The 14,336-nt window shown below is 49.9% G+C and overlaps 1 protein-coding gene across 1 annotated transcript; it reads right to left on the reverse strand.

The window, feature by feature from the left end:
• Positions 1-2,237: 2,237 nt before the first annotated feature.
• LOC139837815 (receptor-like protein 6) lies at positions 2,238-2,835 on the reverse strand. Its single transcript, XM_071827103.1, has one exon. The coding sequence runs from the start codon at positions 2,823-2,825 to the stop codon at positions 2,238-2,240; it is 588 nt and encodes a 195-aa protein (XP_071683204.1). The 5' UTR covers positions 2,826-2,835.
• Positions 2,836-14,336: the final 11,501 nt, after the last annotated feature.

Consider the following 14,336-nt stretch of genomic DNA (forward strand, 5'->3'; position numbering starts at 1 on the left):
TATTGTCTTCCCGCTACACAAAAGAATCGGCAATGTCCGGCGATCGGATCAGCCACATTCCGGCGATCGAAACTAGACGACTATAGGCTCATCGGCGGTCCCGTCCTGAGCAACGGCGTCTGGCGCGGCGTCGGGCGTCGCATCGGCGACTGGCGTGGCATCGTCAGGCGAAGCATCGGCGTCTGCAGTTGTCGAAGCGGCGGGAGTAGACGTCGATGATGAGGACGAAGGAGCCGACGGTGGCCGGAGGATGTCTTGGCGATGGGCGTCGTACCAAGCCCTCGTCTCCTCGTCCATGTTGGCGTCGTTGCCGCCGATCAGGAACGCCAGGTCGGTGTTCCTCTTCTTCGCCGCGGCTGTTTCCTTGAGCAAGGCAATCCGGACGCCCTGGTTGGCGAGCATCGCCTTCCACCGCACGGCGTGCTGTTCGTCTCTCCCGGCGGCGTGCGCCCTGGCGTCGGCCCAGCACTTGTCGAAGGACGCCTGCAACCTGTCGGCTGGATGGCCGGCCTTCTTCTGCTCTTTGAGCTTCTTCTGGCCGAGCTGCCCGCCCGCCGACGCGGCAGGGGCTGGATCGTCGGGGTTGTACTGCTCGCCCTTGTTGTTGGCGAGATTCTTGCGCACCGCCTTCCACTTGTCGCACTCCGAGATGCGGGCGAACACGTTGAGGTACTTGAACATCTGGCCGCCGTTGTCTGCCGCGTACAAGTCGAGCGCCCGCCACATCTGCAAAAACAGGCCGGCGATTAGGCGATGTAGGGTCGACGGAGGAGCCACGGCGAGTGAGTATACCTTTGCTTCAAAGTCCTCGCCGCTCACAACATGTTTGTCGATCTCCTCCTGTACGCCGTGCCACTTGCTGCACGCCGCCTGGACGATCCCCCAATGGGTGCCCATTGCCTTGTCGCCGCGATCCATCACCGTCGTGTTGAAGTACGGGTCGACGAGTTTGCGCTCGTCGAACGCCACCTTGACCCGCTGCCAGTACGTGTCGTAGTTCTGATTGGCGCCGGTGATGCCGTTCATAGACACCGTCTTCCAAACTTCGGCGAGGCACTCCTTTTCTTTGCCCGTCCATTTGATCCGAGGCTCGGCTGGCGGCGAGTTCGTCTTCCTTCTCTTCTTCTTCCCCTTGGACGGCGCCTCCGGGGCTTCGGGCGCTTCCTCTTCGTCGACGTCCTGATCGACGTACGTCTGCTCATCTTCTTCGTCGACGGATTGAGTACCGCCGTTCTCATCACCGTGGTGATCGTCCTGGTCGAGGTTGGAGTTGAAGCCGCCCCGCGACGCGACGACTTCCGTCGCCCTTGCCTCCTCTTGTGTGAAGCTCGGGCTCGACGCGGCCGCCATGGAGCCCGACGTGATCATCTCGTGCATCACAGGCTCATTTGGTGGCGGCATCCCGGGGTTGGAGAAGGGGAGCGGCCCACGTCTCAGGGCAGGCGAGACGCCCTCGTACATCGCACCGTCGTACGCCGGCGGTGACGGCGTAAACCCGGCGGCGGCATAGGTGTCATGGAACATGGCCGTGGCCGGCGACGCCGGTGAGAAGGAAGGAGATCCGACCATACCTTGGGTAGGCCATGGCCCGGGGAATTGGGCGATGCGCGGGCGGCCGAAGTTGATGGAGATCAGCCTCGCCTGTTCCTCCGCCGCCGCCGCCGCCACCCTCTTCGCGTTGCACTTCTTCTCCCTCTCCGCCCTGCCGCGAGTTTCGTTCCGCCGCCGCTCCTGGTCCGCCGCCCACTCCGCGTTTGACATGCCCGGCGGCCTCTGTTTTGGCGCCCGCGGCTTCCTCGCCTTTGGCGCGCCATCGGCGGGGAGCTTCTTCGGCGGCATGGGGGGGAGAATGGCGGTAGCTCCGAATTTCAGCGGGGAAAATGGTTCTATGCGTCGCAATTTGGAGGGAAAACGAAATTAATGGAGGGAACTACCAGTTGTGTCGCCGACAACGCGGCCCCGCTCGACGTTTCGCGCGTTTTTGTTTCGTCCGGAGTCCCCGGCCGGGCCTCGGGAACCCGGGGATGGCCTGGGCTCTCCGGACGGATGAAAGGCCTAATCCGGACGAAAACGAGGAGCCGGGGGCGCGGCTGGGCCGTTTTCGTCCATCCGGATGAAAAAATGCGTCCTGGGGGCCTCGTCGGGGAGACGGCTGGAGATGCTCTCAGCTGCAAGTAAAAATATCGTTGACTAACGCTGTACGCAGCAAGCAGGGAAAGAATTTCAGATAGCTATCATCAAGTTGGTGAAATTTTATGAAAATTGGGTTCCTGCAGAGTGTTGACACTGTATATTCCAGTGGTAATATCATCACCAGGGGAAACTGAACGACTTGAAAGATCCAAAGAGACAAGATTTATGAGTCTGCTGATGCCTATAGGTATCTGGCCACTCAAGCATGAATTGGAGAGGTTGAGGTGGGTTAGCAAGGCGAGCCTGTCAAACTCTCCAGCAGTAGTGTTGTAGCTATAACCCCGTAAACAGTTCATGCTTAGATCAAGTCGCTGAAGAGATTCGAGGCTGAAGAGCGCAGGATCGAAACCATAACTGTGTTGGCCATAACCATTGAGGTCAAGTACAGTGACAAGACCAGAAGAAGCGTCGCAGCTAACACCCTCCCAGAAACAGCAATCAGTGCCAATTTGCCAAGAAGGAAGGATAGTAGCGGTGAAATGTGCATACAAGGACTGCTTCAGTTGGAGGAGCGCGGCAACCTGGTCTGGATGGCACCACAGTGTGAGGTTACCATCACTGTGAGCGCTGGAGGTGGCTAGTAAGGGGAGTTGTGCAAGAAAGAGTAACAGCGCCCAACGAATGGAAGCCATTAGTCTAATAAGTGTTATTTTTTTTTCGAGTGTGTCTAACAAGTGTTCTGAACCTGCAACATGTCCTCGGACAGCCAAACGAAGAAAAATATACATACCGGCACAGTGGTACGCTGGTACTAATAACCCATCCGACGGTAGTGCAGTGATGTATCCGTGAGAATAAATATTAACTCAGGTTTACGTGTGGTTATCCTTTCCCCCAAGGTCGGTCAGTCCAATCATGCCTGGTAGACCAGTTGCGTGCGTTGCGACCCTTGTTGATAATTCTTCCGTCGGACAGACACCGCCATCAGACAGTGATATCAGATAAAATCTAGTTTTTCCTTGGAGCTACTAGTCAATGTTAATTTATTGCAGTGAAACTGTGCGAAGGAGGATGGCACTCGGTTTACTGTCCCAATGGCGATAGATTATGACCTACGAGAAGCGGCAAGTCAAGCACCAAGCGCCATCTAGTGTTGCGGGTTAATTGCAGCACTAGCACCAGTTGAAAAGGAAAAAAAAATGCAGAAACAACACCTAGCACCATTTGAAAAGGAGAAAAATTGCACAAACAGCACCTAGGTGCAAGTAAAAAATATCGTTGACTGACGCTGCATGCAGCAAACCAGGACAGCTCTGGCAAGCAAGGTTTTTGTCATTACTAGCACAAGTGCCCGTACCTTGCTACGGATTTCGAACCCGACCATCGCTTCCACCTACGACGTTGACTATTTGTCCTCCATCTTCCACAGGCGGACAGCTCTGCCACTAGTAGAAAAAGAGGCTTCCGTCCACCCTCATTAGTCCCCAAAATATTCGAACCGCGACTAAAGGGGTCTTTAGTCGCGGTTCGGGAGGCGACCCGCGACCAAAGGTCTGGGCCCAGCGGGCTCGGTCGACAGCTGGGGGACGGGAGGGGCTTTAGTCGCGGTTGGCCTGGCCAACGGCGACTAAAGGTCCTCAGGCCTGGCCCGAAGGTCTTTAGTCGCGGTTGGCCAGGCCAACCGGGACTAAAGGCCCATCCCTATAAATGCAGCTCAGCACACTTTCACTTAGCCATTTGGTGCCACTTCTCTTCACAATCTTCACAAGGGGGTGGTGGGTTTGCTTTAGGTTCCTCTTATGCACACAAGGTGTTCGATGAAATGCCCGAGAGCATGAAACAAACATGATATGAAGTGTCCGAGCCACACTTGAGTTTTCTCATTTATTTTTTCCTCCTCGATCGCGGTTAGCAACTTGAACCTTTCATGTGTCATTGATAAAATATGCATGTGTGTAGTTCATTATTTAATTTCTATTATTTGTAGCTAGTTAGTTTAACAAATGCATGATGGTTAATTATATACTTTATATAATAATAATGCAGATGAATCGGCAATGGATGTACGGTAACCGACTCTCCGGCGAGTTCATTACGGGTTTGAAAGATTTCCTCGTAGTGGCTAATGCGAACAAGCAGGGGGGTTTTGTTATCTGTCCATGTGCTGCCTGTAAGAATCAGAAGGGTTACTCTTCCTCAAGAGACGTTCACCTGCACCTGCTTCGGCAGGGTTTCATGCCAAGCTATAATTGTTGGACCAAGCATGGAGAAAGAGGGGTTAGAATGGAAGAAGATGAAGAAGGGGATGATATCATCGATGACAACTATCCTGATCATTTCGGTGATACTTTCATGGAGGATGCTGAAGGTGGGGAAGGTGAAGGGGAAGGTGAAGGGGAAGGTGAAGAAGAGGCACGTGATGAGCCTGCTGATGATCTTGGTCAGACCATTGCTGATGCACGGAGAGGCTGCGAAACTAAAAAGGAGAGGAAGAATTTGGATCGCATGTTAGAGGATCACAAAAAGTCGCTGTACCCAGGATGCGATAATGGTCTGAAAAAGCTGGGCTGCACACTGGATTTGCTGAAATGGAAGGCACATGAAGGTCTATCTGACTCGGGATTTGAAAATTTGCTGAAAATGATGAAGAATATGTTTTCAAAGAATAACGAGTTGCCCGCCAGTACGTACGAAGCAAAGAAGGTTGTCTGCCCTCTAGGTTTAGAGGTTCTGAAGATACATGCATGCATTAACGACTGCATCCTCTACCGCGGTGAATACGAGAATTTGAATGAATGCCCGGTATGCACTGCATTGCGTTATAAGATCAGAGGCGATGACCCTGGTGACGATGTTGAGGGCGAGAAACCCAGGAAGAGGGTTCCCGCCAAGGTGATGTGGTATGCTCCTATAATACCACGGTTGAAACGTCTGTTCAGGAACAAAGAGCGTGCCAAGTTGTTGCGATGGCACAAAGAGGACCGTAAGTCGGGCGGGGAGTTGAGACACCCCGCTGATGGAACGCAATGGAGAAAGATCGACAGAGAGTTCAAAGATTTTGCAGCTGACGCAAGGAACATAAGATTTGGTCTAAGTACAGATGGCATGAATCCTTTTGGCGAGCAGAGCTCCAGCCATAGCACCTGGCCCGTGACTCTATGCATCTACAACCTTCCTCCTTGGTTGTGCATGAAGCGGAAATTCATTATGATGCCAGTGCTCATCCAAGGTCCGAAGCAACCCGGCAACGACATCGATGTGTACCTAAGGCCATTAGTTGATGAACTTTTACAGTTGTGGGGCAGACCTGGTGTACGTGTGTGGGATGAGCACAAAGAAGAGGAATTTGACCTACGAGCGTTGCTTTTCGTAACCATCAACGATTGGCCTGCTCTTAGTAACCTTTCGGGACAGACAAATAAGGGATACAATGCATGCATGCACTGCTTACATGAGACTGAAAGTGTATATCTGGGTAATTGTAAGAAGAACGTGTACCTGGGGCATCGTCGATTTCTTCACCGACATCATAACGTAAGAAAGAAAGGCAAGCATTTCAACTGCAAGACAGATCACCGGCCGAAGCCTGCGGAACGTACTGGTGCGGAGGTATTTGATATGGTCAAGGATTTGAAAGTCATCTTTGGAAAGGGTCCTGGCGGACAATCAGTTCCGCAGGGAGTTGACGGGCACGCACCCATGTGGAAGAAGAAATCTATATTTTGGGAGCTAGAATATTGGAAAGTCCTAGATGTCCGCTCTGCAATCGACGTGATGCATGTTACGAAGAATATTTGCGTGAACCTGCTAAGCTCCTTGGGCGTGTATGGGAAGACAAATGATACAAAGGAAGCACGGCAGGACCAGCAACGTTTGAAAGACCAAGATGGTCGGCATCCGGAATGGTTTCAAGGTCGTGCCAGCTACGCTCTTACCAAAGAAGAAAAGGTCATCTTTTTTGAATGCCTGAGCAGTATGAAGGTCCCGTCTGGCTTCTCGTCGAATATAAAGGGAATAATAAACATGGCGGACAAAAAGTTCCAAAACCTGAAGTCTCACGACTGCCACGTAATTATGACGCAATTGCTTCCGATTGCTTTGAGGGGGCTCCTACCGGAAAATGTTCGAGTAGCCATTGTGAAGCTATGTGCATTCCTCAATGCAATCTCTCAGAAGGTAATCAATCCAGAAGATCTACCACGGTTATAGAACGATGTGGTCCAATGTCTTGTCAGTTTCGAGTTGGTGTTCCCACCAGCCTTCTTCAATATTATGACGCACCTCCTGGTTCACCTAGTCGAAGAGATTTTCCATTCTCGGTCCTGTATTTCTACACAATATGTTCCCCTTTGAGAGGTTCATGGGAGTATTAAAGAAATATGTTCGTAACCGTGCTAGGCCAGAAGGAAGCATCGCCAAGGGCTATGGAAATGAGGAGGTAATTGAGTTTTGTGTTGACTATGTTCCTGACCTTAAGCCGATTGGTCTTCCTCAATCGCGGCACGAGGGGAGACTAAGTGGAAAAGGCACGATCGGAAGGAAATCAACGATATGTATGGACGGCCATTCTATGACTGAAGCACACCACACAGTTCTGACCAATTCCAGCTGGGTGGCTCCGTACTTCGAGGAACACAAGAATATTTTACGCTCGGACAACCCGGGGAAGCCTGAATCCTGGATTAGAAAGGCCCACATAGAGACTTTCGGCAGTTGGTTGCGAAAACATTTAATGAATGACAATGATGTTGGAGATCAGCTGTACATGTTGGCCAAGACACCATCTTCGACTATAACGACTTTCCAAGGGTACGAGATAAATGGGAATACATTTTACACGATCGCCCAAGATAAAAAGAGCACCAACCAAAACAGTGGTGTCCGCTTTGATGCAGCAACCGAGACTGGGCAAAAGGTCACATATTATGGTTACATAGAGGAGATATGGGAACTTGACTATGGACCCTCCTTTAAGGTCCCTTTGTTCCGGTGCAAATGGTTCAAGCTAACATGAGGTGGGGTAAAGGTGGACGAGCAATACGGAATGACAATGGTGGATTTCAACAATCTTGGTTACCTTGACGAACCATTCGTCCTAGCCAAAGATGTCGCTCAGGTTTTCTATGTGAAGGACATGAGTAGCAAACCGAGGAAACGGAAAGATAAGAAAACGATCAGTACATCATGCGATGATCCAAAGCGCCACATTGTTCTTTCAGGGAAAAGAAACATCGTGAGAGTGGAGGACAAGACAGACATGTCAGAAGATTATAATATGTTTGGTGAAATTCCGCCCTTCAAAGTGAACACTGACCCAAGCATTAAGTTAAATGATGAGGATGCTCCATGGATACGGCACAATCGTAAGCAAGCAGGGACACAAGGGAAGAAATGATGTGTAATAATTTATTGTACCAAACTTTGTTGAATGGATCATGTGAATTATATTATCTGTGATGTGTTTGGTGTCCATTTTCGAATGATTCGATTGATTCGAGATACCACTGATGATACATGAAATTTGAACTACAACCAATGATGTGAAGGACATGCCTAGGCCTAGGAGTACATCTTGGAATGTTGGAGTGATTTAGTCATACTCCTGCCTAGGCGTATAATATGCATACTCGTAGTCTTCATAGTCGCCGCCGTTGTACTGGTAGTCGTCGCCTTCTAAGTTGCCGCCGTCGTCGTCGCTGCCGTCGTCGCTGTCATCGGGCGGCGCTCGTGGCTCGAACTGAGGGTAGCGCAGGCGGGGGATATCGCCGGCCGTGATGTAGTCCATGACGCTCTGTAGAGTCCGGCCGTACCACCATAGCCGACGGCCGGCCTCGTGGAAGTTCCTGTGAGAGGCAGCACCGTCCTCCTCATACCTGGCGAGCGCCCTCTCACGCCGATTGATGAAGAAGGCGTCCCAAGTATGCTGGTTATCGGGATGCCAGCGGGGATTCATCCGCTGCTCCGGCGTGAGGTCGAGGTAGTAGTGGTTCGTGATGGCCGCCCGGCGCGCAAGACTCGAGGGACGGGAGGGACCGGCACGCCTCCGGCGCTTAGGCTCCAGCCGGCGGGGACGCGGTAGCCCGGTGGGCAAGGGTAGTTCGAGGCGCAAAGCTCCTCCACCTGCTGGTAGGTTAGAGTGGGTATGGTGGAAGCCATGAGAGAGTGATGAGAGATTGTAGAGATGTGATAATGCTGGCCAAGCCGGGCTACATATATGTAGTGGGAAATGGCGGGAAAAATGGGAGCGGGAAGACAGGAGGCGGGAAGAAAGTGGCGGGAAAAAAGAGGCAGGAAGAAAGAGGCGGGAAGCGGGAGGCGGGAAGACAGGGAAGAAATGGCGGGAATCCAGAGCTGGTCATCTAACCTTTAATCCCGGCTGGTGGGTGCAACCGAGATTGTAGAGATGTGATAATGCTGGCCAAGCCTCGGATATTTTTTACTGCAAGCCCGTGAAAGACAGAGGCAGAGAAGAAATGGCGGGAAGAGGGGGGCAGGAAGACAGGAGGCGGGAAGAAATGGTTTCCATTTTGAAATGAATTAGTTTCATTTTTATGAATTTTTTGATATATTATTTCCATTTTTTAGATTTTGAAATGAATTAGTTTTAATTTTCTGAATTTTTTGATATATTATTTGTATTTTTCTGATTTTGAAATGAATTAGTTTCATTTTTATGAATTTTTTGATATATTATTTCCATTTTTAGATTTTGAAATGAATTAGTTTTAATTTTCTGAATTTTTTGATATATTATTTGTATTTTTCTGATTTTGAAATGAATTAGTTTCATTTTTATGAATTTTTTGATATATTATTTCCATTTTTAAGATTTTGAAATGAATTAGTTTTAATTTTCTGAATTTTTTGATATATTATTTGTATTTTTCTGATTTTGAAATGAATTAGTTTCACTTTTATTTTTCTGAAGTTTTTTAAAAACAGAAAAAACACCTTTAGTCGCGGTTGGTCTGGCCAACCGCGACTAAAGGTCTTTCCGCGGGAACCTCCAGAATTCAGGCGAAAAACCTTTAGTCGCGGTTGGTGACACCAACCGCGATTAAAGGTACTTTAGTCGCGGTTGGTGTCACCAACCGCGACTAAAGGGTCGCCGCTATAAATTGCTGGCGGCGTGCCCGGCGGTTCACTTCTTCTTCTCCGCCGATCTTCGCAGCCCGCGCGCCACTCCGTCGTCGTCGCCGCCGCGCTTTCCTCGTCGTCGCCGCGCTCGCTGTCGCCGCCCTCTCGTCGCGCCGCCCGAGTACGCGCCGCCTCGAGTACTTCTCCCGCGCGCCGTACGTACGTCGTCCCGTCGCCCCGTCGTCGCCTGTCGCCTGCTGCCGCCGGGCGCCGCTGTCGCGCCGAGAGAGAGAGAGGAGAGGGAGAGAGCGCGCTCGCCGCCGCGCGCCGCTGCTCGCCTACGCCACGTATCGCCACGCGCCGCGCCAGGCCGGCCGCCGGCCAAGATGAGGGCGGCGGGCCGGATCACATGTGAGAGAGAGAGGGGAAGGAGAGAGGCGCCGGCCGTTTTTTTTTATTTTTTTTGTGTATTTTTTGTTCTTGTTAATTTTAACTACTTAACCAAAAAATAACTTAATTAACAACAAAAATTAACTTAATTAACTTAATTAACAACAAAAATTAACCTAAAAAATTTTGACTTAAAAAATTTAACTTAACAAAATTTTAACTTAAATTTTTTGACTTAACCACCGCGCGTATACGGAGGGGGGCGGCGAGGGGGCGGCGCACAACTTTGTGCGCCGCGCCCCCTCGTCGCCCCCTCCGTATACGCGCGGTGTTTTTTTTGGGATCGAGAGGGGGCCGGCGGCGAGGGAAGCCCCTATGTGTGTTATCCTCGGCACCGCCACCGCCCTTTCGCCACCGCCCCCCTTTCGCCACCGCCCTTTCGCCACCGCCACCGCCACCGCCCTTTCACCACCGCCACCGCCCCCCTTTCGCCACCGCCACCGCCCCCTTCTTTACTTACTTAATTAGTTTTTACTACATGTTTTCAGGACTGACATATGGCGGACGATAGAGCTGACCCGATTATGAAACACTATGATCCGGATGCTGAAGAACATATAATGGGCATCATAAATGGCGATGTTCCTTATGTGCCGGCCGAAGAAGATGAAGAAGAGGATGTCTCTTCTTATCTGAACCTTGACGGTGAAGATGAAGGTCGTCAACGAGGTGATGACGAAGGAACGGACATTGTCGATGGAGGTCAACCGTCGACAAACGACGATCTCGAATTGCAAGTAGCAACCACCTCCGGCGAGGTATATAGATACATTGAGCCTCTGGTGATACAAACTTACTGATTTGAATAAATATGTATTAACGCGCGCGACTCTCTTTCTTTTTTTAGCCCTCGGCCGGATCGTCGAAAAAATCGAGTACGACAAAGCGTGGCAAAACCAAGACGATGAAACAAGGAGAAACATATACCATCGATGTTGTCAGTGCAACCGGCAGGCCGCTGGAGCCCCAAAAGCACTACACAAAGTTTATCAACCAATGCGGAGTCGTTGTTAGAGACAACGTCCCGATCACCGTCCAGGAATGGAATGAGCCAAAGAAGGCACGTCTTGGTTTCAGTTTTGTCGACAAGAGAACGAAAAAGGATTGCTGGAGAAAGCTTATGGAACATTTCATTCTACCTCCGGAATTCAACAAACGCGATGAATTCGGTAACGAGATTCCGGGTGGACGTGAGAGGAGGAGGCTAGTCAAAGAGTTCGCTCTTCAGAAGATGGCCGAAGCATTCCGGAACTACAAGAAAAATTTAGCCCGTGACTATGTCAACCAGAACAAGACTCCGGATTTCAATGGACAATATGAGAAACTGAAAGATGATTGGCCAGAATTTGTGTTGCAAAAGAAATCGGAGCATTTCAAGGCCATATCGAAAAAAAATAAGGAAAATGCGGCTAAGAAAGAGTACAATCATATTATGGGGCCACGAGGATACCGCCTTTCGGAGCCTAAGTGGGAGAAGATGGAGAACGACCTGAGGGGGCGAGGAATCCCTCTAGGTACAGAGGGATGGGACCCAAGGGCCAAAAGCTGGTGGTACGGGCATGGGGGATCGCTAGACCCGGAGACAGGGATGTGTGTTCACCGGAAGAAAGCGTTTAAACCCACCCAAGCCCTTATTGACGCAATGGCCCAAGCTCAAGAGGGGAAGATGAAGTTCAACAGAGAGAACGACGCGCTGACACTTGCCCTCGGGAATCCTGAACACCCAGGACGTGTACGAGGCAAAGGCCCCATTCCGTGGAAAGTAGGGTTTTCCCAGGACAATGACTCGTACTGTTACAGAAGCCGTAAGAGAAAGACGGATCAGAATGCAGATCTTGTGGGGCACTTGGCATCGGAACTCCATGATGTGAAGCAGATGGTGTATCAACTAGTAAAAGAAAGATCGGCTGCAGGGCTGCATGAAGATCTCGGAAGCCAGCAGCGGAGAAGCAGCATTGCTTCCACGGAAGCCCCGCCTGATGCTAATGCACCCTTGCTGGCCCCGGCTGGTGCTAATGCACCCTTCACCTCGGCTGGTGGTAATGCACCGACGATCGAGATTCGTGCACCGGAGCCTCACTACCCCGTGGATGATGTAAAGGAGATGAAAGAATGTGATCTGCATTATCCAGTGGGGAACATTTCCACGAAGGTAGCTACCGGCAGTGCTTTACCCTGTACACCTGGAGCACTCCACCACAACAACCCCATTGAAGATGGCTATGCTCGTGTCACGGTGGAAGACATAGTCCAAGGGTTTGAGGACCTGGAGATTGACTATGCTACACCCGAAGGGGAGAGAAGACTTGGAGATGTCAAGCGCCAGTTCATTCTATGGAAAAAGAAGTACATAGTGTTTCCAGGCGAGGCGCCAAGGCTAACAAGTCCACCCCCCCTCCGGTGGTGGTGGTGGTGGCGGTGGTGGTGGTGGTTCACCTACACCTCCTTCACGTCAGCCGACGCCGCCCCCAAATCCACAACCTCCGGTGGGTAAGTAGCCGCCGCCCCCCAGTCCTCCTCCGGCGGGTACGCCGCCCCCCAATCCACCTCCGGCGAAGAAGCAGAAGCAGGCGGACAGCAAGGCAACCCCCTCCTGGACTATTAACCCGGACCCTTATGTACCTAAGACCACAAAGGTACCGGAGCCATCACTGAAGCCTCTCATCCCGAGACCTTGGGAACGTAGTGTCGAGGAAACCAACGCGGCTGCGGCTGCTCACCATGAGAAATGGAAGGCGGATATGAAGGCGAAAAGAGAGCCTGAGCCCAAGCCAGTATTTACTGAGAAGGAAAAGAAGTGGGCTAAGTCATTTTTGACGACACCGTCCCAAGCCGAGAAGAATATGCCTGACGACTATGGACGTGAACTTCGTAGGCAAGCAGAAATATTGGCGGAGAAGAAAGCCTTAGCGGAGAAGGAGAAGAAAGCCTTGGAGGAGAAGAAAGAAGAAAGTAAAAAAAGCTGGAAACAAGTTACCCAGCTCGGGGAACAAAATAAACAATCGATCCCCCCGCTCATAGTGAAAGCCGCCGGTCCGGATGCTATGACATTGTCCTTCAGAGCCGATATGGATAATGACTTTGAACTAATGGACCCCGGTATCAAGGAAGCTGCGGAAGAACAGGGAATGACTGTAGCGGGTGCCAAAGAAAAAGCGGCCGAGTTCGGTATGACTCTTCGTGCAGTGTTAGGCCTTGAGGATGCGCCAATGAGTGAGGTAGCAATTACATATGTGCCGAATGGGCCTCTCATCGAGCCTGCGCAGGAAGAGAGTCTACCAGCACAAATGCGAAATCTGCTACGTTGGTACAAGGGTTTCATAAAAAATAAGGCCGGCAAAGAATATATTTTTGCGGAAGTTAGACATGAGCATCACTTCAAACATTAATATGTATAAGTTCATATGAGTGAATTGTTCCAGCTGTTCAATCTGCGCGAGCTCGACAAATCTATCCTGAGTTGCTACGTTCTGTAAGTGATTTATTTCTACCTCATCTCATTCATTGCCTGCACTATATATATTGTCCTAACTATGTTGTTCTGTACGCTATTATGCAGAATGAAGATTAGGGAATGCCAAAAAAGGAACATCCATGATGTTGGGTTCATTGACCCACATATCGTTAATGGATATGTGTTAGAAAGACATCCCCGAGACGTGGAGCAAGACCTGTGGGATTTTCTTACAAAGCAGCAACTCAAAAGTCAAATTCTATTTCCTTACCATTTTGGGTGAGTGTTTCTGTCTTGAGCACATTCTCTTTTGTTTACTCCATGCATGGTATGTCTAATCGATGAGTTATGCATGACTGTGCATGTATCGTGTCCGCAGGTTCCACTGGATTCTGCTAATAATTGAATTTCACACCTCCAGAGTTCTCATCATGGACTCTCTCAATATGGATTCAAAGCTTTGGGTCAACATGAGAAATATGCTGCAAAAGTAATTATTTTCAATCATTTGCGCTCTATATCGATCGGCCTCTTTCGTTCATTTCCTAATATCAGGTAACTAATAACTCCCTTGTTCATTTAATTTTCTTTCCCCTGTAGGGTTTGGAGACGGTTCTCAGATGAAACGGTCGGTGAATTCAAAAAAGAGCTAGATTTTAGAAGGTTACTTAATGTGGATATTCAGCCACCGGGGACCAATCTATGTGGATACTATGTTTGTGAGTTCATCCGGAGACACACCTCTGAGTGGAAGCCGTCGGATAGCAACGTGTTGAGGAATAACTTGCGGAAGACGCTTAGTCCAGAAGCTCGCTTCCGACCAATTCAAGAGGAACTAGCAGGATTTTTGATGAGGGAAGTCCTCCATCCTAAAGGAGAACACTATTACGAGGACGAAGAACTTCTGATGACGTAAATTGTGTATGGAAACTTGTTCGAAGTTGTATATGGTCATCCGAGATTGAATATATATATATTGTATATTCCTCTTGAATTTTTCTTGGTTCTAATTTCAAACTTGTTTGAAATTGTACATTCATATGCATGTATATAGTAGCGTAGAATATGTGTACTGAAACTTCTTCAAAATTAAAATAAAACACAAAATAAAATATAAAAGAAATAAAACAATACAAATTAAAAAGAAACCAGATTTAGGGGGGGGGGGCTAAAACCCTAAACCTGCGGAGGCCTTTAGTCGCGGTTGGCCAGGCGAACCGCG

The sequence above is a fragment of the Lolium perenne genome, chromosome 3 (assembly GCF_019359855.2).
Source record: "Lolium perenne isolate Kyuss_39 chromosome 3, Kyuss_2.0, whole genome shotgun sequence".
In the NCBI taxonomy this organism is placed as follows: Eukaryota; Viridiplantae; Streptophyta; class Magnoliopsida; order Poales; family Poaceae; genus Lolium; species Lolium perenne.